This window comes from Dermacentor albipictus, chromosome 1 (assembly GCF_038994185.2).
Source record: "Dermacentor albipictus isolate Rhodes 1998 colony chromosome 1, USDA_Dalb.pri_finalv2, whole genome shotgun sequence".
NCBI classification, from domain to species: Eukaryota; Metazoa; Arthropoda; class Arachnida; order Ixodida; family Ixodidae; genus Dermacentor; species Dermacentor albipictus.
The window spans coordinates 274,092,477-274,117,144 of record NC_091821.1 but is presented as its reverse complement, the minus strand read 5'-3'; the positions used below and the strand labels follow the sequence as shown (position 1 = coordinate 274,117,144).

General features: G+C 46.2%; 1 protein-coding gene across 4 annotated transcripts in view; it reads right to left on the bottom strand.

The window, feature by feature from the left end:
• LOC135908770 (casein kinase I) overlaps nt 1-24,668 on the bottom strand; it is a 72,946-nt gene that overhangs the window by 33,836 nt on the left and 14,442 nt on the right. For all 4 annotated transcript variants that reach the window (XM_065440611.1, XM_065440608.1, XM_065440610.1 and 1 more), the window contains exon 4: nt 22,362-22,460. In XM_065440611.1, coding sequence (XP_065296683.1) covers nt 22,362-22,460 — 99 coding nt within the window. The remainder of the gene's footprint in view (nt 1-22,361; nt 22,461-24,668) is intronic.

Below are 24,668 nucleotides of genomic sequence, written 5' to 3'. Positions count from 1 at the left end.
AACGGCAACAAACAATACTGACCACGGGGGCACGGTTCTTGCAAAAAATTTCAACCCTCAAAGGCTTTAAGAGTGCGCGAATGTCAAAATTTTCCAATACGAACCAAATATGATGACTTAGCTTCAAATGTTGAATCAAATAATGATACGCATATGCATTTATTAGCAAGTTTGGCTTTCAACTGAATTCTGGGGTTTTACGTGCCAAAACCACGACTTGATTATGAGGCACGCCATCATAGTGGGAGGACTACGGATTAATTATGACCACCAGGAGATCTTTAACGTGCCCCCAATGAACTGGACACAGGCGTTTTTTGCATTTTGCCCCCATCGAAATGCGGCCGCCGCAGCCCCGATTTGTTCCCGCAACCTGGTTCTTAGCTGCGCAACACCACAGCCGGTAAGCCATCGCGGCGGTTTATGCAAGTTTGGCTACCTCAACACATTCAAACATCACAATTACATTTTCAATTGTAAGAAATTAGACTAGTAAGCTGCTATACTAAAACATTGTATTTGGCTCATGTTAAATTGGAAAATAGAGGAATTACCACTAACTGTCTGTTCTCTCCAACCTGTGCCTTACTATACTACATCATATGGCCATAAACTCGGAGGCATTTGAACTTGTGCCAGCCGTCAATCATCGCATTTGCTGTCAAATGCGATGACCGGGCGGCAGCGGTGGCGTAGAGGTAGAACACCCGCCTCGCGTGCAAGAGGTCCGTGGTTCAAATCCCGGTGCCGGCAATTTTCCACCGGATTAAAAAAAAAAAAAATCCGCGTGTTGATAAAATTGCATAAACAGGCCTGGAGTGTGGCCTGATCCCGGTGACCAGAACCGGTAACGCACTCCCTCACCAGAGCAGGATTGGCCACCCTGGTGCAGTACTTGGCCACAACCTCCTATATGAACAACACAATCAAACCCCGGCCCTCAGTCCCCAGCAGCTGCGAAGCAACTGACCACGGCGGCGGTCAGACCTGCGACGCTGCAGAGGGTGCTAACAATCACTGGCTCCGGACAGGCCGCCATTGGAATATGAACCTGGCAACGTTTAACGCTAGAACGTTATCTAGTGAGGCGAGTCTAGCAGTGCTATTGGAGGAATTAGAGGGCAGTAAATGGGATATAATAGGGCTCAGCGAAGTTAGGAGGCCAAAAGAAGCATATACGTGCTAAAAAGCGGACACGTCCTGTGCTACCGGGGCTTAGAAGAGAGAAGGGAACTAGGCATCGGATTCCTGATTAATAAGAATATAGCTGGTAACATACAGGAATTCTATAGCATTAACGAGAGGGTGGCAGGTCTTGTTGTGAAACTTAATAAGAGGTACAAAATGAAGATTGTACAGGTCTACGCCCCTACATCCAGTCATGATGACCAGGAAGTCGAAAGCTTCTATGAAGACGTGGAATCGGCGATGGGTAGAGTGAAAACTAAATACACTATACTAATGGGTGACTTTAATGCCAAGGTAGGCAAAAAGCAGCCTGGAGACAAGGCAGTGGGGGAATATGGCATAGGCACTAGGAATATCAGGGGGGAGTTATTGGTAGAGTTTGCGGAACAGAATAATATGAGGATAATGAATACCTTCTTCCGCAAACGGGATAGCCGAAAGTGGACGTGGAGGAGTCCGAATGGTGAGACTAGAAATGAAATAGACTTCATACTCTGCGCTTACCCTGGCATCATAAAAGATGTGGACGTGCTCGGCAAGGTGCGCTGCAGTGACCACAGGATGGCAAGAACTCGAATTAGCCTAGACCTGAGAAGGGAACGGAAGAAACTGGTACATAAGAAGCCGATCAATGAGTTAGCGGTAAGAGGGAAAATAGAGCAATTCCAGATCAAGCTACAGAACAGGTATTCGGCTTTAACTCGGGAAGAGGATCTTAGTGTTGAAGCAATGAACGACAATCTTGTGGACATCATTAAGGAGTGTGCAATGGAAGTCGGTGGTAACTCCGTTAGGCAGGATACCAGTAAACTATTGCAGGAGACGAAAGATCTGATCAAGAAACGCCAATGTATGAAAGCCTCTAACCCTACAGCTAGAATAGAACTGGCAGAACTTTCGAAGTTAATCAACAAGCGTAAGACAGCTGACATAAGGAAGTATAATATGGATAGAATTGAACATGCTCTCAGGAACGGAGGAAGCCTAAAAACAGTGAAGAAGAAACTAGGAATTGGCAAGAATCAGATATATGCGTTAAGAGACAAAGCCGGAAATATCATTACTAATATGGATGAAATAGTTCAAGTGGTTGAAGAGTTCTATAGAGATTTATACAGTACCAGTGCCACCCACGACGATAATGGAAGAGAAAATAGTCTAGAGGAATTCGAAATCCCACAGGTAACGCCGGAAGAAGTAAAGAAAGCCTTGGGAGCTATGCAAAGGGGGAACGCAGCTGGGGAGGATCAGGTAACAGCAGATTTGTTGAAGGATGGTGGGCAGATTGTTCTAGAGAAACTGGCCACCCTGTATACGCAATGCCTCATGACTTCGACCGTACCCGAATCTTGGAAAAATTCTAACATAATCCTAATCCATAAGAAAGGGGACGCCAAAGACTTGAAAAATTATAGACCAATCAGCTTACTGTCCGTTGCCTACAAACTATTTACTAAGGTAATCGCAAATAGAATCAGGAACACCTTAGACTTCTGTCAAGCAAAGGACCAGGCAGGATTCCGTAAAGGCTACTCAACAATAGATCATATTCACACTATCAATCAGGTGATAGAGAAATGTGCGGAATACAACCAACCCTTATATATAGCTTTCATTGATTATGAGAAAGCGTTTGATTCTGTCGAAACCTCAGCAGTGATGGAGGCATTACGGAATCAGGGTGTAGACGAGCCATACGTAAAAATACTGAAAAATATCTATAGCGGCTCCACAGCCACCATAGTCCTCCATAAAGAAAGCAACAAAATCCCAATAAAGAAAGGCGTCAGGCAGGGAGATACGATCTCTCCAATGCTATTCACAGCGTGTTTACAGGAGGTATTCAGAGACCTGGATTGGGAAGAAATGGGGATAAATGTTAATGGAGAATACCTTAGTAACTTGCGATTCGCTGATGATATTGCCTTGCTTAGTAACTCAGGGGACCAACTGCAATGCATGCTCACTGACCTGGAGAGGCAAAGCAGAAGAGTGGGTCTAAAAATTAATCTGCAGAAAACTAAAGTAATGTTTAACAGTCTCGGAAGAGAACAGCAGTTTACAATAGGCAGCGAGGCACTGGAAGTCGTAAGGGAATACATCTACTTAGGGCAGGTAGTGACTGCGGATCCGGATCATGAGACAGAAATAACCAGAAGAATAAGAATGGGCTGGGGTGCGTTTGGCAGGCATTCTCAGATCATGAACAGCAGGTTGCCATTATCCCTCAAGAGAAAAGTGTATAATAGCTGTGTCTTACCAGTACTCACCTACGGGGCAGAAACCTGGAGGCTTACGAAAAGGGTTCTACTCAAATTGAGGACGACGCAACGAGCTATGGAAAGAAGAATGATAGGTGTAACGTTAAGGGATAAGAAAAGAGCAGATTGGGTGAGGGAACAAACGCGAGTTAATGACATCTTAGTTGAAATCAAGAAAAAGAAATGGGCATGGGCAGGACATGTAATGAGGAGGGAAGATAACCGATGGTCATTAAGGGTTACGGACTGGATTCCAAGGGAAGGGAAGCGTAGCAGGGGACGGCAGAAAGTTAGGTGGGCGGATGAGATTAAGAAGTTTGCAGGGACGGCATGGCCACAATTAGTACATGACAGGGGTTGTTGGAGAAATATGGGAGAGGCCTTTGCCCTGCAGTGGGCATAACCAGGCTGATGATGATGATGATGATGATGCAATGACCGGGGGTGGCACTAAATAGATAACAGATGAGCAATGCAAAAGTTGCACTTGCACCCAACCAAAACGAAGTGGTTCTGTACTAGCTTTTCTAACCATTGGTTAGAAAATAACTGCAGGAACATTGTCTTTTTATTTTCCTGTGTTTTATGCTACATACAAGCAGAAATTCTTCAGCATAGCTCATGCAACAAGCCCCTTCTGTTGTTTTCCTTCATTGTGAGACATCTGACCGACTCACTGTTATCGAGGTATTGAATTTGCAAGAATATAATGCAACCACCAATATAACGCGAGATACTACATTATACCACAGGAAGGAGGAAGCGGGCACCTTCGATAGCACTAAAAAAGTTTAGATTATAACTCCAAGTAAACATGTGCATAGATATAAACTCATTTAGAATAGCACCTTTTAGCATATCGCGATGCATACAGGCATCATGGTAATGCCCACTGCGGAACACCCACTGCCTACGAGATGTGTACAAATCCCAAGCTACACACAGGTGCATATTGCAGTAGTGGACCACAGGGTGTCTACCAAGTTGACATTTCCAAGTTCCCTGAGTTTTCCAGGTTTTCCCTGAGCACCTTTGCGAAATTCCCTGAATAAGCCAGAACTTTGTTTTGTGTCAAGACAGGCCGACACCACGTTGCCCGATGCTGTCACTCTCTAGTTAGCATACTGAAACAAAAAAAAAAGACTTAATCCAGTTTGAATAGTAAGGAGTAATATCTATTTTATTTAAAAAGAAAACAGAAGGAAGGTGTAAAATGCACAGAGAAAGAAATGGTAAAGCCCATTCCAAATTGAGTCGAACATTTTCAAATACGAATGAAAAGGAGATGCATACATAAGTAAATATTTTTTTAATATCAGCTATTTCCATCAACTGATAGCAAGCTCATCTGTATGAGGTCCTGAACTTTGTCACAACTAATTATTAAGGTTCTCTCTCAGCAGCTGGAAAGTCAACCTCAACTGTCCTGACATACTCTCAGCCCGTACACAACATCTCAGTGTTGGGTTTCACTGCTTAAACAATTTATTTTGGTTTGGATGAGGGTCACCTGTGTCTCAGCGTCAGCCAACACTTAGTTATTTTAGCTCAAGCTCCTTCAAAAAGGCGCCGGCAATTCCTTTCCCGTTAATTCCTCAGTGCGTCGGTCCTTTCTGTTCTCATCCTCCTTCTACCACGCTTTCACCACATGGATCATCTGAAGCATCCTCTTGGTCAGTTGTACAGTCAACATTTGATTTCTTGGACTTCCGAGGGGCCGCAAAAAAAAATTGAAAAAAAAAAAACGGGCAGTCTGAAAAAAATTAATGCATGTCTTTAACTGCCTTTAAGGGCTAAAATTACCACAGGCAAGTCTGAAAAAGCTCTGAAGGCCTGCCAGTACGCTTATTAGGCATATCAGGGCTTGTACTGTGGCAGGAGACGGGGTGCACGCATGTGTAATTAAGGAATACATACTATGTCCCGTGACAATTGCCCCCTTCCCACGCTTGTTATGCTTCACCGCCTAACAATAGTGTACTGAGGCGAAGCTAACTTTCGAAGACTGGCATTACGCAACGCGCTGTGCTCTGCGAGTTTCACAGCCAATCGCGAGGATTACAAAGGCGGAGTCGGTGCCATTGGTGATAGCGGCGAATTCTTTCAATGAAAAACACGGCACCGCACGGCAAGAAGCTTAATAGCGGACATAGAAGCAGCTAGGCCTAACGTTGCCGCGCTGGTGGTTATGGCTGCCAGCGGATCTGCCTGCGAGAGTGCCGGTTCGAGGCGGCGAGATAATCAAAATAGCGGCGGTGGCGGCTTTGATTAATGCCATTTCAGACCTGCAGTCAGGGCAGTATACATTGACTATATGGAGTACGTGGTGGTGCCGCAAAACCGTGCAAATTATCGGGCATGTCCGAAAAATCGGGCGTCTAGAAAATCGGTCGTTTACTACTCTGGCAATACATCGTGCCGATGACACGGCGTCAATGACGATTCGTTGCGATTCCTCTGTTACTGGAGCCAGCATTAACACGACTTTCGTTCTCTTTCAATAAAGTTACAGCTAATTTTCCCTGATGGAAGCACAAATTCCCTGAGTTTTCCCTGAGTTTTTCCAGACTGTTCAAATTCCCTGAGAATTCCCGGTTTTCCCGGTTGGTAGACACCCTGGGACCAGCCATCGCTCTATCCTGAAATGTTGCAAGGCGCATGTGATACAGTGTACAGAGGCGCGACATGGGCATGCAGTGGGGAGCTTGCATATTTGCTTAGTTGCATGGTCGGGCACCACTGCCAAGAATCGGCCCACTGGATCTATACTATACCTAACATAACCCAACATTCTTATTACATGATAATGTGTATTGTTTAATGGCACAAGGGCCAGCTATGGCCAAAGAGCATCATGACATATGGTGATGGGTTTTCAGTGTATAAGGAATGGAGTGAACAGCGAGTTGTGAATGGTAGGTACAACATAGCTGTAAAGAGGCTTAAAACAAGTCCCTGTAAATTGCATAATATATATGAGTATTAAAATAACGACAGCGACTCATGATGCGGGCTGTGAGTAGAAATGTTCAGTTACAGAGAGATTATATAATAAAACATATGCAATAGCTCTAGTGCCTCAAGAGGGTCCTTGGAATCAAGGGCTGAGAGGCATGTGCTAGGAAAATTTTTGCACTGCAGCTGCAGCCTGCCAAGAGATGCCGTACTAGAGAGAGCCTGGCCAGATAATTTTCATGGTGCTTACGTCTGCTAAAAAGACTATTCTAAAATAAAAAAAAACTGCTCATGGCTCCAAGAATGCTGCGTGAAGAGGGATGTGCTCATGATATGCAAGATAAAAGTACTTCTTACGCTGTGACTGTAAAAATGTCTAAACACCTACCGTATGTCGGGGTATCACTTTTTGTAAGGAGATAAGAGTATGTTCCTTTATCCTTAACCTGCAAAGAAGCACTTCCTTGTGTGTTGTTTTCTGAGCTATCCATTTCCCAATACTTGGTTCAATCATATGTACTTATTTGGCCCTTCATTATTTCACTGCCTTTACCAAGATTTCCGCAACTCACGGCAAATCTAGGTCTGTGAGAGGGATGGCTATGTTTGTGTTTGAAAGAGAAGGGGCTTCACCAACGAGCCCGATTTTTTAAATCATATCACAAGAACCCAACAAACAAAGACACCAAGGACAACACAGGGGAAATTACTGGTACTTAACTGAAATAAAGAAATTATAAATTAATAGAATTGAAAGTGGATGAAAAAAGAACTTGCCGCAGGTGGGGAACAATAACGTCTTTGCATTACGCGTGCGACACTCTAGCAATTCAGCTACCGCAGCGCTGTCTTCCCATACACTTACTGGGGTATTTACCATACTTACTCGCATAATGATCGCACCCCTAAATTTTGTCGTCAAAAATTTTTTTTTTTCTTTCCCATGTAATGATCGCACTCTGAACTTGTCGCAGCGATATGTCGTGTGCCAAGTCTACCTAATGATGATCGCGCTTACCATCTGTTGAATGCTACGCGAACGACTCTTGAAGACATACCAAGAGGTCTGCACGCACCCAACATTCTTAAGCAGGTGCCCCATTTCATTCCTTTCATCACTTTCCGCACCTCCATGAAAAAAAAAAAAAAAAGAGCTACAACCAAACTTGCCTCGGCTTTATTATTTGTAGGCTTCATACTGGTTTTGGTCAACAACAACAACATAAAGGGCGCCTTTCGATTCTTCTCGTCTGCACTCGTGGGCATGCAACAAATCGCGAGCAGCAACGATAGTGGCCATGTTTACACTGATACTTTAGAAGTGTACCCTATTCATATGCCGACGCTTATAACGCAGCTAAGATATTCATCCACCCTTAGCGGAAACGTGCCATATTAGGATAGCAGTGAAGACAAATGCTGCAGTTTCCGCAGCATGCCCGCCATATGTCTGTCACTGGCAGCTAAGCGCGCCCATCTGTTTCTGTCCCCTCAAAGTGGACATGGCTACGTTATTGTTGCAAACTTGCCGATATTAACGATATTATTCATTACTGATACAGAAGAAACTGTTTCAATGCGCGTAATGTACTCATGAGAAGAAAAATAATCGCGTTCGGCTTGCTCCGCCGGCCGCCATTTTTGTTTTGGTGTCCCACACTGACAGCGGCAGCCGCCTGCTTGTCACCCCGCAGCAAATGTGGCATGAAAAAAGAAAATCTTTCTTTTCGTGGGAAATTTAACCCGCGTAATGACCGCACCCCTGAATTTGGACCAATTTTTTTTTTTACAATGAAGCGCGATCATTGTGTGAGTAAATACGGTATGTGTTACTACTACAACTAGCCCTGGGAGGGCTAGCCAGGGCCACCACTAACACACCTTGGAGGCGGATGTGGAACATCCTTTCTGCTGCATGCGTAGTGAGTATGTGACACCTGCGGCAGAAACGTACTCTTGACGTACTCGTGACGCATGCAGCAGAAAGGACGTTCCACGTCCGCTGCCAAGGTGTGTTAGTGGTGGTGCTGGCTAGTACTCTCAGGTTTAGTTCTAGTAGTAACACATAAATACCCCAGAAAGTGGATGGTAAGACGGTGCCGCGGTATCTCAATTGGTAGAGCATCACACACCTAATACGAAGACGTGGGATCGTTCCCACCTTGGCAAGTTGTTTTTTCATCAATTTCAATTCCATTAATTCATAATTTCTTTATTTCAGTTAATAAGTACCAAGTAATTTCCCCTGTGTTGTCATTGGTGTCTTTGTTGGCTTCTTATATGTGTGTTTGTATGTTCAAAAACTACGGACATGGCACTTTCACCTGTAGTTACATAGCCTTTAAAGAAGTACTGACACAAAATTTCAAAGTTGAGTTAACGCGTGAGCTCAATTTACGTGGGCACAGTCACATCATCTGCAACATATGAACAGCGAATACAGCTCGGAACATATTTAAAATCAATTCTAAAGCGTGTGCGCACAGTCAACCATAAAATGCAGCACCTTGCGATATCGACATCAAGAAAGGAATGTAAACCGAGAAAACGCTACGTCATGAGGTTGAGCTACCATCGGGGCAGGCCCTGCGAGCAAGTTTCTCGCCGCTCCAATCATGCCGGTGTCTCTCTTTTTTAGTCTCCCTGGTCGTGACACTGACCTCTTTCACCACAGACGGCAGCACAAAAATCGGCTAAAATTTGTTTCTGACACGAAATAACTCACAAAGTGACCTCGAAAGTGTGCATGTTATAAAATGTTGCGCAATATAGTAAATCGTTGACGGGCTTTCGACTCGCAAGCAATCAGCACAGCCGCCGCTGCAACCACCTCTGCGAAGCGGCTCGCCTGGCTACCGTGTTTTCTCATCGCTCCCAACAGCGCCAGGAAAGCTATTTGTATTGTCACTTATGAGTGACATAAATGTGCAGGCGCTGATTGTGTCGACGAATATACAGTTAAACCTGGATGTAACGAACCTATATGTAACGAATTCCTGGATTTAACGAAGTTTTTGAATTCCCCAACGCTGCCCCCATTGAAGCCCATGTATTTTCGACCTTGATGTAACGAACGCGTTGCGGCGGTTAGCCTTGATGTAACGAACTCCCAAAGCTGATCAGTCATTACTTTTTGCACTTTTAAGGAAAATTCGGCCGAAGAAATGCTCTAGATTATTGAATATTAATATTGTAAGGAGCCAGGAGCTACGCGAACGCCAGGGATTGCCGCGACCGAGCAAAGTTAGCGATGATGATGATGATGGCGGCAACTAGCGCCGCTCCATGCCTAACGTAGCAGTCTTTTCAGGCTTTGCTTGTCTAGCGTGACGCCAGGTGGCATTGGTATCGGCAGCTGATTTCTCTTTCAGATTTATTTTGTTTCGTATAGATTTGAGGACAAGCATTCTTATTTAGTGATTTTTATTTGTTTCAACGGCTTAGACGCACTTATGTGTAAGAATTCACTTGAAAAGCAACGCTGATAGCCGGTTCTTTCATTGCCAGGGCGCGGGAAGGGAGAGGGACGATGACGAACGACACTCCATGACGAACGACATGCGTCACTTTTTTTTCTTTCTCTGTGGATGCGTTGCATTCGCCATTTTGAGTGTTGTCCTGCGTTCTGCACGTGTGCGTGTGTCAACTGTGCCCTGGTACTGGTTTGTCCGACTTGTTTTGGAGGTGCTAGGCCTGCCTGTCGGCGTGTAGTCGTGCGTCTCCGCTTCTAACTACGTCGTCGGTTGGTCGTGATGAGTTCTGCTGCCAGAAAACGAAAAGTTCTGTCTTTTGAAGACAAACTCGCAATTTTAAATGCTGTCTCCGCGGGCGAGAAGAAGAAGGACGTTGCCGCCCGTTTCAGCATTCCAGCGAGCACATTATCAACGATTTTGAGTGCGGAACACAGCATCAGAAACGCAGTGGAGTCGGGAACAAGCTCGAAGAAAAAAAGACTGAAGCTGTCCACATACACTGATGTGGACAAGGCAGTGTTCACATGGTTTTTGGACACGAGAGCCAGAAATGTACCCATAAGTGGTGCGATCTTGCAACAGAAGGCAAAGGATTTTGCGTGTATCTTGGGCCATGATTTCAAGGCAAGCAACGGGTGGCTGCAGGGATTTAAGAGCCGGCATGGTGTCGTCGGAAGAGTAATCAGCGGCGAATCTGCCTCCGCAGACAGCGATGCTGCTGCTTCGTGGGTGGCTGACGAGCTGCCTGGAATCCTGAGTCGCTTCGAGGCGGCTGATGTCTACAATGCCGACGAGACGGCTCTATTTTATCAGATGCTTCCGGGCCGCATGCTAGCGTTAAAAGGCGATGACTGCCGCGGTGGAAAGCAGAGCAAGCTCCGCATAACAATTCTGCTGTGTGCCAACCTCGACGGCACAGACAAGCGAGTCCCGCTAGTTGTCGGCAAAAGTGCCCGTCCCAGGTGTTTTAAGGGGACGAAGCGTATGCCCGTGAAGTATGTGGCGAATTCCAAAGCTTGGATGACTCGGCCAATATTTTCTGAGTGGTTGAAGGAATTTAACCAGGACGTCAAGCGGCAAGGCCGTCAAGTTTGCCTACTGCTGGACAATTGCTCGGCGCACCACGTCGAGGGCCTGCAGCTGTCGAACATCGAACTGCATTACTTCCCGGCCAACTGCACGTCTCTAATACAGCCCCTGGACAAAGGGGTCATTAACAGTTTTAAATGCTGTTACCGGCGCCGACTAATCCAGAAGATACTTCTCGACATCCGTCTGGAACGGGAGATGAAGATCGACATTTATCACGCAGTCGAGATGCTTGCTGCCTCCTGGCAAGAGGTCAGGGCAGAAGTTATCGCGAATTGCTTTTTAAAGGCCGGAATCGCCAAAAACGCACGGGCTGGTGCCGACGAGGAAGAGGAGGAAGACCTTTCTACTCCGTCCGATGTGGCCGAAGCGTGGAACGAGCTATGCACTAACGGTGGTGTACCTGACGACGTTGAACTGACTGACTTTTTGTTTGCCGACAACGCCGCCGTGGCTACAGAAGAAATGTCTGATGCAGCAGTAGCTGAAAGCGTGCAAAATCCCGATGGCTGTGATGATGGTGCCTGTGAGGCAGATCCGTGTGACGTGCCTTCTGCAAAGGAGGTGATGAACGCAATGGACGTTATGCGCCGTTTCGTCGGCTCGCTCGACGATGAAGGAGCTCTACACGATTTAGCTTCTTTGGAGCGGCGTGTTGTGCCGTCACTTGTGCCGAAGAAGCAAGCGCAAATTACGCAGTTTTTTTGTGTAAAATAAATGCTTGAAGGGTGAGTTCACCTTCGCGGATATATTGAGCTATTTGGTTTCGTTTCTGCATCATTCGTACGAGCCTTCACGCGAAACCTGCATGTAACGAAAACCTGCATGTAACGAAAAATTGCGAGCTTTTGTCAACTTCGTTATATCCAGGTTTAACTGTAGATGCTTTATTACCAGCCGCGACAGGTCGCAAGGGCCGTCAGCCTCGGATCCGATGGCCAGGGAGCTAGGCCTAAAACCATTTCCTGGCGATTGTCAGCTGGCCTGGCTTACTTGTTGGCTATACCGTCGGTGTCGATAAGCGGCACAAGTGGTCCGAGTTCGTGTGCACCACTGAACACTTAAAACTGACCCCATTGAAGAGCAGCCAGATTTTCTCGTTTCATTTCGAGCATGTCTAGTATAAACAAAACCGGCAGAGCTTGGTGCAGTCCGGCTATCTTCTGCCAAGACTACGTACCCCCAAGCCTGATGCTGTGCTGACTTTTACCTCGCGTTGTGTTCTGCTCCGGAATATGCTTCATTCCCAAAGTGCCCGCGACGAATGGCTCATACTTCTTGTACCAGGGCGCACGCATATTGATAGCTGTCGCTAGCCACACTTTCCGAGTCGCTGCTTTGTAGTGAATCCAGTCAAATGTGGTTGGCCACGTCTAATTTGGCGGCAACTACAGCAAGCAGGAAATAGTCACCACTGGACAACGAAAACAAGGACGACGGAGATGGCAAGGACATCGCAAAGCACGTGCAGGCGTTGCAGACGAACTAGCAACATGAAGCTCGTGCGCTGGTGAGCGCGCTGGCGTGCGCACGTCACAGTTTTGTGCGATCACATGCCCTGCTGTGTTTACATTCCTTCTTTGGCCCATTTCGTTGCTCTCTCATACCGAAACTTGGACTGGTCACTACATACAAGACTCCAAATAATTACTTGTCGCATTCTGAAGCCAATGATATTTCGTGATTACTGGGTCATTAGCTACCATATTTACACGATTGTAAGTCGACTCGAATGTAAGTCGACCCCCCCATATCGCGTGACCGAAAAAAAAAAAAAAAAAAATAAGAGTGCATACCCGAGGGCGCATTCGATAACGAAAATTTATTAGTAGCTGACATGGTCACTGGACTACTCGTCTTCACTAGTGCTGCCATCGTCATCGTTGCTGCGGTCCCACAGCGCGACGTGGTCCAGCGAAATCTCAAATTTGGCAAACATCTTGCAGAACAGCAGCCCACGCCAAATGCACCTAACCACACGCAGCCGTCAGGGAGGCTCTTTTGACAGGTCCGGTTAGCGTAATTTCGCAGTCTTCTGCCGCCAGCCACTCGTTGTACTCACGGCGGAGCAGAACCTTAAAATTAAGGCGAAGGTCCGGGCTTGTTTCATGACCACGTCGCACTTCACTGGCAGGGACCGATCACGCATTTCAGCGACGTACGCCGCGAGCTTAGCATACAGCTCCGGAAAGCGTCCAGACTTCGGCACGTGGGAAATTTCTCACTTGCCGTCACAGGTGAAAATTTCGCTTCGCTGCAGTCGCCACTCTCGCACCACCCGTTTAGAAACATCGAAATTGCGGCCCGCTGCGCAGCGATTTGTTTCTTCGGCGTAAAGGATGGCAGCCCTCTTGAACACTGCTGTGAACGAGTCCCGAACGATTAGTGGGCCTGGAGCACTCATGACTACTGGGGAAGCATAGAAGTAGCACGTAGCCGGCAGTCAAGTGGAACGCGTCTAGCCTTTTAACAGAAAAGAGAAACCCGCAAGCGCTGTCTGCTCTTCTGTGAACTACCGATGCTCCCCGCAAGCGCCGCCGTTCTGAGGGTGCCGCCGCAAATGGGAACAGCGGCGCTTCCATCAACTATCGACACCCCCTCACCCATCATTGTTGCATGCACTGTAAAACTCTCAAAAATGTTGAAAAACCCTTCCGAAAAGCGAACAAACACGCGGGATAGCGAAAAGATACGGGTAGGGCCATAGAGGAACCATAAAATTGTAACTACATTGTAGCTCCCGTTGGTATCGTTTTTTTTGGCGGCGCCATGTTTTGGTTTCGATTGTAAGTCGACCCCCCAACTTCAGACTTTCAAATTTAAAAAAAGGGGTCGACTTACAATCGTGTAAATACGGTACTTATTGCAGCAGAAAAAACAAGATCGAAAATTTTTGTGTCAGTACTCCTTTAATGCCTTTATGGCCAGGTACCCAGAATAGTACTATGACTTGGTTGTCCTTGTAAACTGAGCATAACAAGCTGTATAGGTTCATTTCAAACTGAATTCTTGTGTTTTTGCAGACTCATTAGAGCTCTAACGACGTTCAGTGATTCCGTGAACACGATTGATTTTGTAATATTCATTTGCTTTATGTGTTTAACTGTCGAGAGGACTGCGAATGCTTCCACAGTAAAAATACTTGAATGCGGATTTAGTGCACCACGCACTGAAAAATGACAGTCCCAGAGCTGCATAAGCAGCACCGGTAAATTACTTGGAAGCGTTTACATAAAATTCAGTACAGGAATAGTTCAAGAAAATGCTAATGTATATGTGCCTCAGGTGCCCATTTTGATATTTCTACGAAAGATGTCATACTAGATGGTCTGCCACTCCCAAGATGGTGGTCTAGTAGGAGCCATTAGGACATTCTCTAAAACGGCAACGCCCGTTTCTTATGACAGTGCTTCCAATCAGAGGGACGGAGGAGGCCTAGTGGCCGGGCAGTTACAGTACAGTCTGGCCGTGGACATGAATGACATGAATGACATGGATGATCTACAGCTGATTTTACCTTCAAAGCATAGGAAAAGCTTAAATATGTCCTTTGGAAGTATAGAGACCATTCATTAGATTCGGCATACAGGTTTTGCAGAGAACTAGTCCTGAAGGCACTAGTGGCATTTTCAAAGCACTAGGCCTAGCAGAATTACAGACTACTGGTCCGTAGTCAAGACGTGATATTAGACTTTTGTACCGGCTTATAAGACATCTCCTGTCGCTTCCGGAGGATGTGCTCGACAAAAGCACATTCATAGTCTTGAGGCACTTTGCTTTAATATACTTCAGGTGTGAGACAAAAGTTATCTTCCAGTCTAAAATGATACCTGAAGATTTATGTTCACGGCTTACAGATAGTCGTTATCCATTGAGATTTATTATGGGGTCCGGCAGTATACCTCTTTTGCTGTAGAAGAGCATGCACATACTTTTTTGAGGGTTTAGTTCAAAACCGCTTTCGTCTGCCTACTTCGACAACTTATTTAAGCTAAGCTGTTTATGTCACTCGCAGATACTTAGATTACATGATTCGTAACCAATCTGGATGTCATCCACATATATGTTGTATGACAGTGTGGAGCAAATTCATTTTGACAATGCAAAAGAGTGCAGCTCAGCACACCACCTTATGGAACACCAGCTTCCTGCGTAAAAGGACAATACAGGATGTTACCAACTCTAACACAGAACGTGCGATGAAAGAGGTAACTTGGAATCACGTTCAGTAAGTTGCCTCAGACTCCCATTTCATACATATCACGGAGGATTCCAAAGCGAGAAGTTGTGTCATATGCCTTCTCCATATATAAAAGAGTTGGAGGACGCTTAAGCTTCGCCTTCAAGAGTGGAACGCGATTGCGTTCCCGTCGAACCGCTAAGGGGTGTAAGACAATGCGCTACGGCGCAGCGATCACTTACGAGGCATTGGACCCACCCACCCCGCTTTGCACCCACCAATCACGTGGTGAGCGCTGAGCAACACAGCATTCAACGCGGCAACGAAACGTGCACCTCAGCAAGCGGAACGAACCAAAGAACTCTGGAATGCGCCATGAAGGCCGACGCGATCGTGGGGCTGACGCCTCAATGGGATTGTCCTCTATCTCGCTTGAGAGCACCACGCAGACGCCCGACTCCTCAGAAGCAGCTCGGCACAAATCGCAGGGTACGCTTTCCCACCAGACGCGCTACAGCGCAGCGATCACATCAGAGGCATCCCGCATCAGACACTGCACCTACGAAACGCGCTGTGAGCGATAAGAGGAGCCGCATCGCCTAAACACGAAGGTTGAGTGACGCACACTGGAAGTTGGAAGGGGAGAGAGCAAGAAAACTTATTAAATGCAAGGGTAGTGGGGCATCCTCGCACCGGTCCCCGCACGTCCATTCTAAATGGACGATTGTATACATCATTGAATGCGTCTTTCCGACCCAGAGAGAGTTGCTTTGCTTGTCGCTGGTATTTTAGAAATGTATCTGTGTAATGAGATGTACTGAAAATGTGCTCCTAGACAATCAACCTAGTCCTCAAGAGGGTCCTTATGTATTTACTAGTGGTAGAGAATGAGTTTCACGGCCTTTTATTTTGTTCACCCTGTTCCAGGCTTTTTTTTTTTTACAAGATTTGATGCTACTTTTGTACTTTTCCTAACTTTCCCGTTTGGCATGGTGGCATGTTATTCTACCTTGCAACTTAATTGCCTTGAAGTTAATTAGGTTATCTGTAGTTGCAAAGTTACAAAGGAGATTCCAAGTCTGGTTTTGCTTTTGCTTTTTCCAGGCTTCCCTAGATTCCTCATTCCACTATGGAATATGTTATTTCGAAGGCAACCAATTTGTTTAGGGAATACATACTGATGCAGCACCAATGATAAACGCTGTTGTGTATGCTACTTCATTGTCTAGACTAAGCAGATGGATATCACTCCAGGGCAAGTGTATAAGTTTGCAAAAGTCTAGTCAGCTGAATTGGCTTTCCATCAGGGAACATCAGTAGCGCACTCGGCTTGTTTTACTAGGTTTAGAACGATGGGGAAGTGGTGCATCTCGATAAGGGTTATTAATCACATCCCACTCCATATATGATACAATTGTACTGGACGCTATGCTTAGGCCTATGAAAGAATACGTTTTGTGTGCAGGGGCTGTAGAACGTTGGTTCTTTCGTGCTAAGCAAGCAGGCACTTGAGGAGAATAGAAAGTTTTCCATTAGCCGTCTTCTCGCATCACAGCGAGTCGCCCCACAGTGAACTAGGCATGTTTAGATCACTAACAACTATGTAAGAGTGACGGAGCTCATCAATGAAGCTTTGAAATGTTGTTCTAGAGAGTTGATAACGTGGGGGGATGTATATAGACGTGATGGTGACTATTTTTATTAGCACTACTACGATAGCAACTGCCCAAAGAGGAGTTCTGAGCAGTTACCAACAGGCAACATCCCTGTCGACTATTGTAGCTAGAGCACTGGACGATGCAACAGCGTTTTCTCTGTCTTTCCGTAAAATAGCGTATTGCTGGAGAAAGTTTGCTTGTGTAGATTTAAGATGTCTCCTGAACACAGAGCACCTTTGGATTTTATTTGTGTAAAGGTTCATCAAGGTTATGGATAGGACCTCTCATGTTCCAGTGTAATATTTTTCTGTATGATAACAATGTCCATGTGTCAATGTACTATTGTCCATGTTTTTGTGCCGTGTGTCAAAAGGAGTCAAGCTGGCTTACGGAGCCTTTCCAGGCCCCATGATTTGGGCTTTGTTTTAACGCAACAGCGTTAAGGAGCTCGTGTCGCAGAAAAGCCGGTGTCGTCGGCGTCGTTGGCCGTGAGCAATAAATCCCAGCAGGCACTTCATGAATAAAAAACAACTTGCAAGATGGGCTGGATGGGAATCGAACCAGGGTCTCCGGAGTATGAGACGGAGACGCTACCACTGAGCCACGAGTTCGATGCTTCAAAGCGGTACAACTCTAGTGAATGCGGTGTTGCCTTAGAAACGAGCTGTTTCTAAGGCTCAGGTGTGCGTCGCTTGCTCAGGCGCCCATTTCGTTGCCGCGCCGAACGATGCATTGCTCGACGCTCACCGCGTCCGATGCGGGGCGCGTAGTCGCTGCGCCGTAGCCCATTGTCTTACACCCCTTGGCGGGTCAACGGGAACGCTGTCGCATTCCACTCTTGAAGGCGAAGCTTAAGCGTCCTCCAATTTTTTTTCTTGGGGTGGTCGTGAGAATCGTGCCGCTCCTGAGGCGCTGGATGCGCCGTCTGGCTTGGGTCGTGTCTCTAGACTCCTTGGAGCCACAGGACTTCCGCTCACACGAACGGGGTTTTTACAGGGTGGGTCTCATCTGAGGAGGCAAAACCTTCGAGGCAACCAACCCATAGGTAAAAGGGCCCTCCTTCAGGGATGGCGAAGCAGCGCTGGCTGCTGTCGCCGGGGGGGCTGGTGGCACAACCGCGGCCACACTCTTTGAGAACCGGGTAGATGCCGGAATCTGCTGCAGCATTGGCCCCTTAAGCACCGCATCAGCATACTTTGTGGTATGAAGAAATGATGTGTGCTTTCATGCTTCCTGGAAGGAAATGTATTCTTTTACTACGAGTGTGATTATATCTTTTTCTTTCTGCCATGTAGGATAAGCTCGAGAGTAAGCTGCGTGTCCACTACCTTAGTTCAGTGGAGTGAGCCATTACAGTAACCTGAGGGGTGATTGTGGACACCGCACTCCACACAGGTTTGTCAGCCCCAGCAGCTCTGTGAACAGTGGCCATACCTCCGATACTTGAAACATCTCCGAGGGCTCGGGATGCATGATAAGACTTGGGACTTTTGTGTATCCTGTTTCTAACATTTCTGGCAGCACACTGCATGCAAAGGCAACGATCACATGTTTAGGTGAAAATTCTTTTTTTTTTACAGTTTGATTCTGATTATTTTTACTAGGGCAACATTCTGTTCCTCCCAGCCCTCTAGGAGCTCTTCCTCAGTTAGGTTCAACAGATCGTCAGAAATCGCTCCACTGCTTATGTTCATGGAGCGATGTGGAGTCACTGCGAGGTTCACATTACTGAATGAGACCAGGTTTAGGAGCTTGTTATGTTGTTGTTTATCACAGACCTCAAGCAGGAGGTCGCCGCTCGCGATCTTTGTAACTTTGTAGCTGGGACCAATTGTTCTGGTGAGACTTTTCACAACAGCGAAAGGTGAAATCATTCTAACAGTCTTTTCAGGGTTTTCACTATTGATGGACTTGAACGGATGATAGCTTACGCTAGCCGGTCGCTGTCAAAAGCGTAAGGCAATTATTCTACGACTGAAAAAAAAAATGCTTCGCCATCATTTGGGCTGCAGCAAAATTCCACCCTTACCTATATGGCAGGCCATTCAAAGTCGTCAGCGACCATCACGCATTGTGTTGGCTAGAAAATTCAAAGGACCCTTCAGGACTTCAGGATGCCTGGCGCGGTGGAGCCTCAAACTGCAAGAATATAACATCACTGTAATCTGCAAGTCCAGATGAAAACACTCTGGTGCCGACTGCCTATCACGCGCCCCCATTAACCCGCCGCCGCAAGATGACGAGGATGACGACACCTTCCTTGGAATAATAAGTGCGGAAGACTTCGCTGAACAGCAACGAGTGGACCCGCCACCGAAAAGTATCGTCGAATATTTGGAAGCGAACACCGACATTGTCCCTAGAGCATTTAAGCGAGGATTGTCTTCGTTCACGCTTCAAAACAACCCACTCATAAAGAAGAACTTCTCACCAGTCCACGCCAACAACCTTCTTGTTGTTCCAAAGCGTTGCGTCCAGAACTATTGCACGCCCTACATAACAATCCGACCGCTGGGCACCTTGGATTCTCCCAGATGCTATCGAGGATACAGGAAAGGTATTACTGGCCGCTCCTGAACGCCGACCACTACATCAAGAGATGCCGAGACTGTCAGTGCGACGCAAGACACCACCGACAAGGCCAACAGGATTATTACAGCCAATCGAGCCTCTTTGCCGACCATTTTGGCAGATCGGGATGGATTTGTTGTAACCCTTTCCGACGTCAACACCTGGAAATAAGTGGATCGTTGTGGCGACGAACTACCTCACCCGCTTTGCTGAAACGAAAGCTCTGCCGAAAGGTAGTGCAGCCGAAGTAGCAAAATTCTTCGTCGAGAACATCCTGCTGCAACATGGTGCCCCAGAAGTCCTCATCACCAACAGAGCAATCTTTTACACTGCTATTTCGAACCCTACAAGATGGACCGACACATTGGCGCACTCGACTATGAGGTCGTGCCAGACGGCAATTCGCTATCACAGCGGCACCGCTCACGACCTCAAGTAGTCCATGTTGTGCGACTTAAGCCGTTCTACCAGCGCTCACGAACTTTGGGACTTCACATGGATGAACTTTGGACTTTCTTTTTTTTGGACTGTGTTACTTTGGACTTTGTTTCTTTGTTGTTTTGTTACTTTTGTTTAATAAGTGTCCTTTTATGTTTTGCTCTCCAGTTATGTTTGTAGTATCGGGACAATGCTTTTTGAGAGGAGGGCACTGACATGTGGACTTGTTTATCTTTTATGGGTAAGCGCTTTTCATTATCATTTATAATGGATGTTATCGCTTTGCGCGGGACACTTCCACATGTATTAGAAGTTTCTGTAATGTTATCAATGGTTCCATTGTCACCTAAGCTTATGTAATCAGATTGCAAGTGCAACGCAAATGATGTAGAACTTTCAGGAAGACATGCGGGCACCACAGATTACTTTGGAACCTTCGATGACTCGTGTATAAAAGCTGACGCGCTTGACCTGCAGATCACATTTTCGACGACCGCCGACTGTGTTCACCGCTATCATTGTGCTTTGAGTGTAGCTTGTTTTTGAGGGCACAGGTTCGCCCAACAAAACACTACTTTCACCATTCACAGTTTTGCTGCTTTCTTTACCGTTAACTACTATGTGACACTATGAATGACGTGAAATCGTGGGAAGGTTTCATTGCGCTGGCCAAAAAACCAACATTTCTTCAGTGCACCCTCTTTTGGTAAGAGGGGGCAATCAGGCAGACGGTGGAAGGACGATAAATCCTTAAATAGTTGCTTATATAAATAGCTGCTTAATTTTAGCGGCTATGCCAGCCACCAACTATCGAGCCGTACAAGGAGACACTACAAGACCCGAAGGAAATACAGACGCCACCTGTACATAGCTACTATAACCTAATGTAATAGACCTAAGGTTAGATAAACTACAGCAGGTTAACCCTTGCTGCCAGGAAAATTGTAAGTACTAAAACGAAGTGAGGAAAGGAGATGAAAAGTGAGAGAGAAAGACGAAGGTTGAAGGGAGAGAGACAGGAAAACGAAACTACCGATTTCCCCCGGATGGGTCAGTGCGAGAGTGCTGTCTACGAGAAGCTGAGCCTAAAGGAACATGTTGCCTCCACCGAGAGGCCATAAAGGTCTAAACTCCTGGCATCAACTCAACCCCCACGATCCCCTTTTCCTTGGACACGGCTAAATCACACACGGCTAAGTGCGGGAGTATCTGACCCTCATGTGCTCATTTTTTTTGCAGTTGGAATCATTTGTGCAGTTGTCCCAATCCCCTTTCATTGTACTATAAGTGCAACCCGCACTGTCAGCAAACCCATGCCCCTTGCTACTGGAAGGCTGGTTTTCCCGAAAAACTTAGACATTCAGTGGCTGAGCATGCTTTTTCGCCAGCAGCATGAAACTCCAAAATTCAGCACCAAATCAAACCTATTCTTAGAGTAGATGAAAACAAATGGTAAGAACTGCATTTGCACCCACACAGCCAGCAATATAGTCAACTTGTTTTAAATATTAGTATACAACCAAGTATTCGAAAATATTGTAATACCTAGTTTTCGAATCAAATACGAATCTTCAAAATATTCAATAATAGTCTACATTTTCTAATATTCGCACACCTCTAGTTAAAAGCACAAATGGAGCACCCAAAACAAGACGAAGAATCCACAAGGAGGCGGAGGTGAACAGGACATGAACAAGGAAAGCCTCTTGAAACATTGCAAAAAGACTGGACATCCTTCTTCTGCTATTTCTTTTAAGAAACAAGTGCACCAATATTTCTTTACTTCCAAAGAAAAGCCTTAGCCCAGAGCCAGTGTCTTGACAAGAGGACCTGTTATCAGGGTGACAAGTGTTTTCCTTGGCAGGATTAATATACAAGGGAGCTTTAGCGACAAATGAGCAGTTTGTTCGTATACAAGAGCTCCTCTGAACACAAGTGGTCCTCAATTAGCCAAATGGTGTTCAGAGAGATGGTCTTAGAGCATCTGTGTATACCGCCAAGATTAAATGAAGTATGTTTGTCATGTTACAACAGAAGAACAACAAAAAGAAACTTTTTCTCTAGCTGGAATGGTCATAGTAGATGGTGTCATTATATCAAAGAATGTTGCAACAAAGCTTGTCTGATTTTGTTTGAAGAGAACACAGATGTAGCACCTATTAATTGTACCGAGCAATACATCCACTGCTAGATGCCATGTACAAGCAAAGCCCAACTGTGAACAATCACAGTTTAGAAGAAGTCTGGCACCATGGGTTATGCAGCATGCGCTATGATGCAATTTCTCATGCTTTATGTCCACTACGTCCGGGATGAAGTCGCAGCATTGTTGCTTCAGTTTTTGTCTGATCATATACACTTGATGTTAAATATTATAAAACTACCAAAAATATTTGAACTTGCAAATGACTACTCACTTCATAAACTAAACTGTTTAGGAATATATTTGAATTGCTATTCGAATGTTTGAAGTATTTGTACACCCCTACGAATATGAAATAGTAAAGAACAACACAGGTAACTTCTGCACAACAGAACCACAACATACCTTGTTGCAGTGACCACCAATTCCCATAAGAAAGTTGTCCGGCTTGATGTCTCTGTGGATAAAATTTTTATTGTGCACATACTCAATGTGGGTAATCATCTGAAAAAGAAGAAATGGAAAGATGTCATAAAAGCTGTGCTGCACACTTCAACTTGCCCTATTTGCAGCACTCAGTGAGTGTTGACACCTTAGGCAAACCCAGTGATGCTATAGGCCTGTGCCATTTCAGAGCAGCTTTTGGATCAGCTAAAAATGCATTTTGGAGCAGTAAAATGGGACTTTTGGAGCAGGTTTATGAAAATGGTTGCAAGCTACATTATATGGAACTTTTAGAGTGGGCTAGCAGTGTGAAAGCAGTAAGTGGCCATTAGTTCATTAATTTAATTTAAACACTAAAAATTAACCCACCCCCCCACTTCATTGCATTCCTTACTATGGACTCCGACAAACTGGAGGCAAGCTAAGATGCGCTTAAAAAGCACGGAAGCACTTGAATGTGCTCCTTGCAGACTTTAGAGGCATTTTGAGAACCTTCAGCATGATCACCCTGCTTTAAGATATTTAAAGACGGCACTCTGTGAAAAAAAAAAGTATGTCGATACCAATGTTACTAGACTAGCTTCAGTTTTAAAACTCGGCGCCGTTGCGCGGAACCGCCACCCGCCCGTGCCTTTGTGGTGCTGCAGTCGCGCCCGGCTTCACTTCCTCACTAGCCGGCTACACGGGCGGGCTGGGCGGGCCGGACTAAGCATGCGGTGCAGCGTTGGTGTATTCTGTGATTCGTTGTTGGCGGCGAATTTCAGCAAGCATGTCATCTGTGAAACTGTAGCCTTCGCCGAGTTTCTTAAGAATATCAGCAGACAATGCCGACGTGCTGCGTACCTGGCTGCATAGGCCGCTATCGGAACGATGTCGACAGTTCGGCGCACCACATTTTCTGTGCTCCCAGCAATGAGACGCTTCGCTCGGCGTGAAACAGAGCGATTCCCCGTGCCGAGCGGGCACTCTCTGCAAATGAACGGCAGGCGCTCGTGCCACTGCTCCCGCGTTCGTCGTCGCCTTCCACATCTGGCTGCGTGGCCGTTCATCTCTCCAGCGTAGAATTTCACTTCTGTCGTCGTAATGGGGAGGCCGCGTTTACGGGGGTATGAGCGATTCCTTAAGGGAGTATGAGCCACTCATGGTCTTACGTAACGGAAAGGTTTAATTTTGAAGAAATTTAATTTCGAAGAATCACAAGCGGCGAATCGCAGGCGAAGGCTGCTAACCACGCCGCCGTGCTAACTCGAGACATTGAACGCAAGCGACAACTGCAGACTGCAGGCATACCGTCAGTGACGTTCTCTGTCGCAGCCGATTGTGTGTGTAACCTCATAACTGAGAAATACTTTAATGAACCCTCGGGATTAACCCAGTGATAAACACAGGGGCCGCACGTTTCAGCTTCGCTGATTAAGCATCTTCAAGGAATAAAAAATCCGACTTTTTTTTTGTGTGTGTGTGTGGCTTGTGTGTACAAAGACCAACCTCATCTTTCTTTTTGTAGCGCTTCTTTGGCGTGGTGAGAAGCTTCGGTGGGGATGAAGATCATCTTACAATCACGCACTTTGGCCAGATATTCAGGTTCGTGAGCCTAAACTGTGCAAAACGTTAAGACGACAGGAAGAAACAACATTTAGAAACGCAGCTTCTGCGCTTCGCTGTATGCGTTTCTTCCTTTCGTGCAGTTTACCCTTCTTTCAGTGTTAACGAACTGGCGCGATAAATCTTATTGCTGTTAGTGGATACCGCTTTCTCGTGGTATCACTGATTCGGACGAGGGAGAACGCCAGCGAGCGTGAAACACGCGCAAACTGCCCGTCCGCACAAGCTCAAGGCTGTGACGAGGCGTCTGCAGTGGAGCCCGATGGAACAGCGTTGCCCTCTGGCGGCTGTCACAGAAGTGGCGACAGCGGCTGTAAGCGCGCGGGCGGGGAGTTTTACAACTGAAGCTAGTCTAGTAACGTTGGTCGATACCTCCCTAAATAGACTTGGCAATTTTTTTTTTCCATTGTTATCTTAATGCCACATTCTAAGAAAAGTTTACACCCTCTGGAGTGCCCCTTCTGCCACACAATGATAATGGTCATCTGCCTTGATGCGTTTCCTTTCTTTAACGCTGCAAGCCCGGTACTTTCCAGTAACGAACGGCATGCGCGTTATCAGCATGATAGCATTCCCGACAGGAAAGTAGCGGGCGCGGCGTTTTCAAGAAAGGAAACGCATCAAGGCAGATGACGATTATTGTTGTGTGGCAGAAGGGGCACT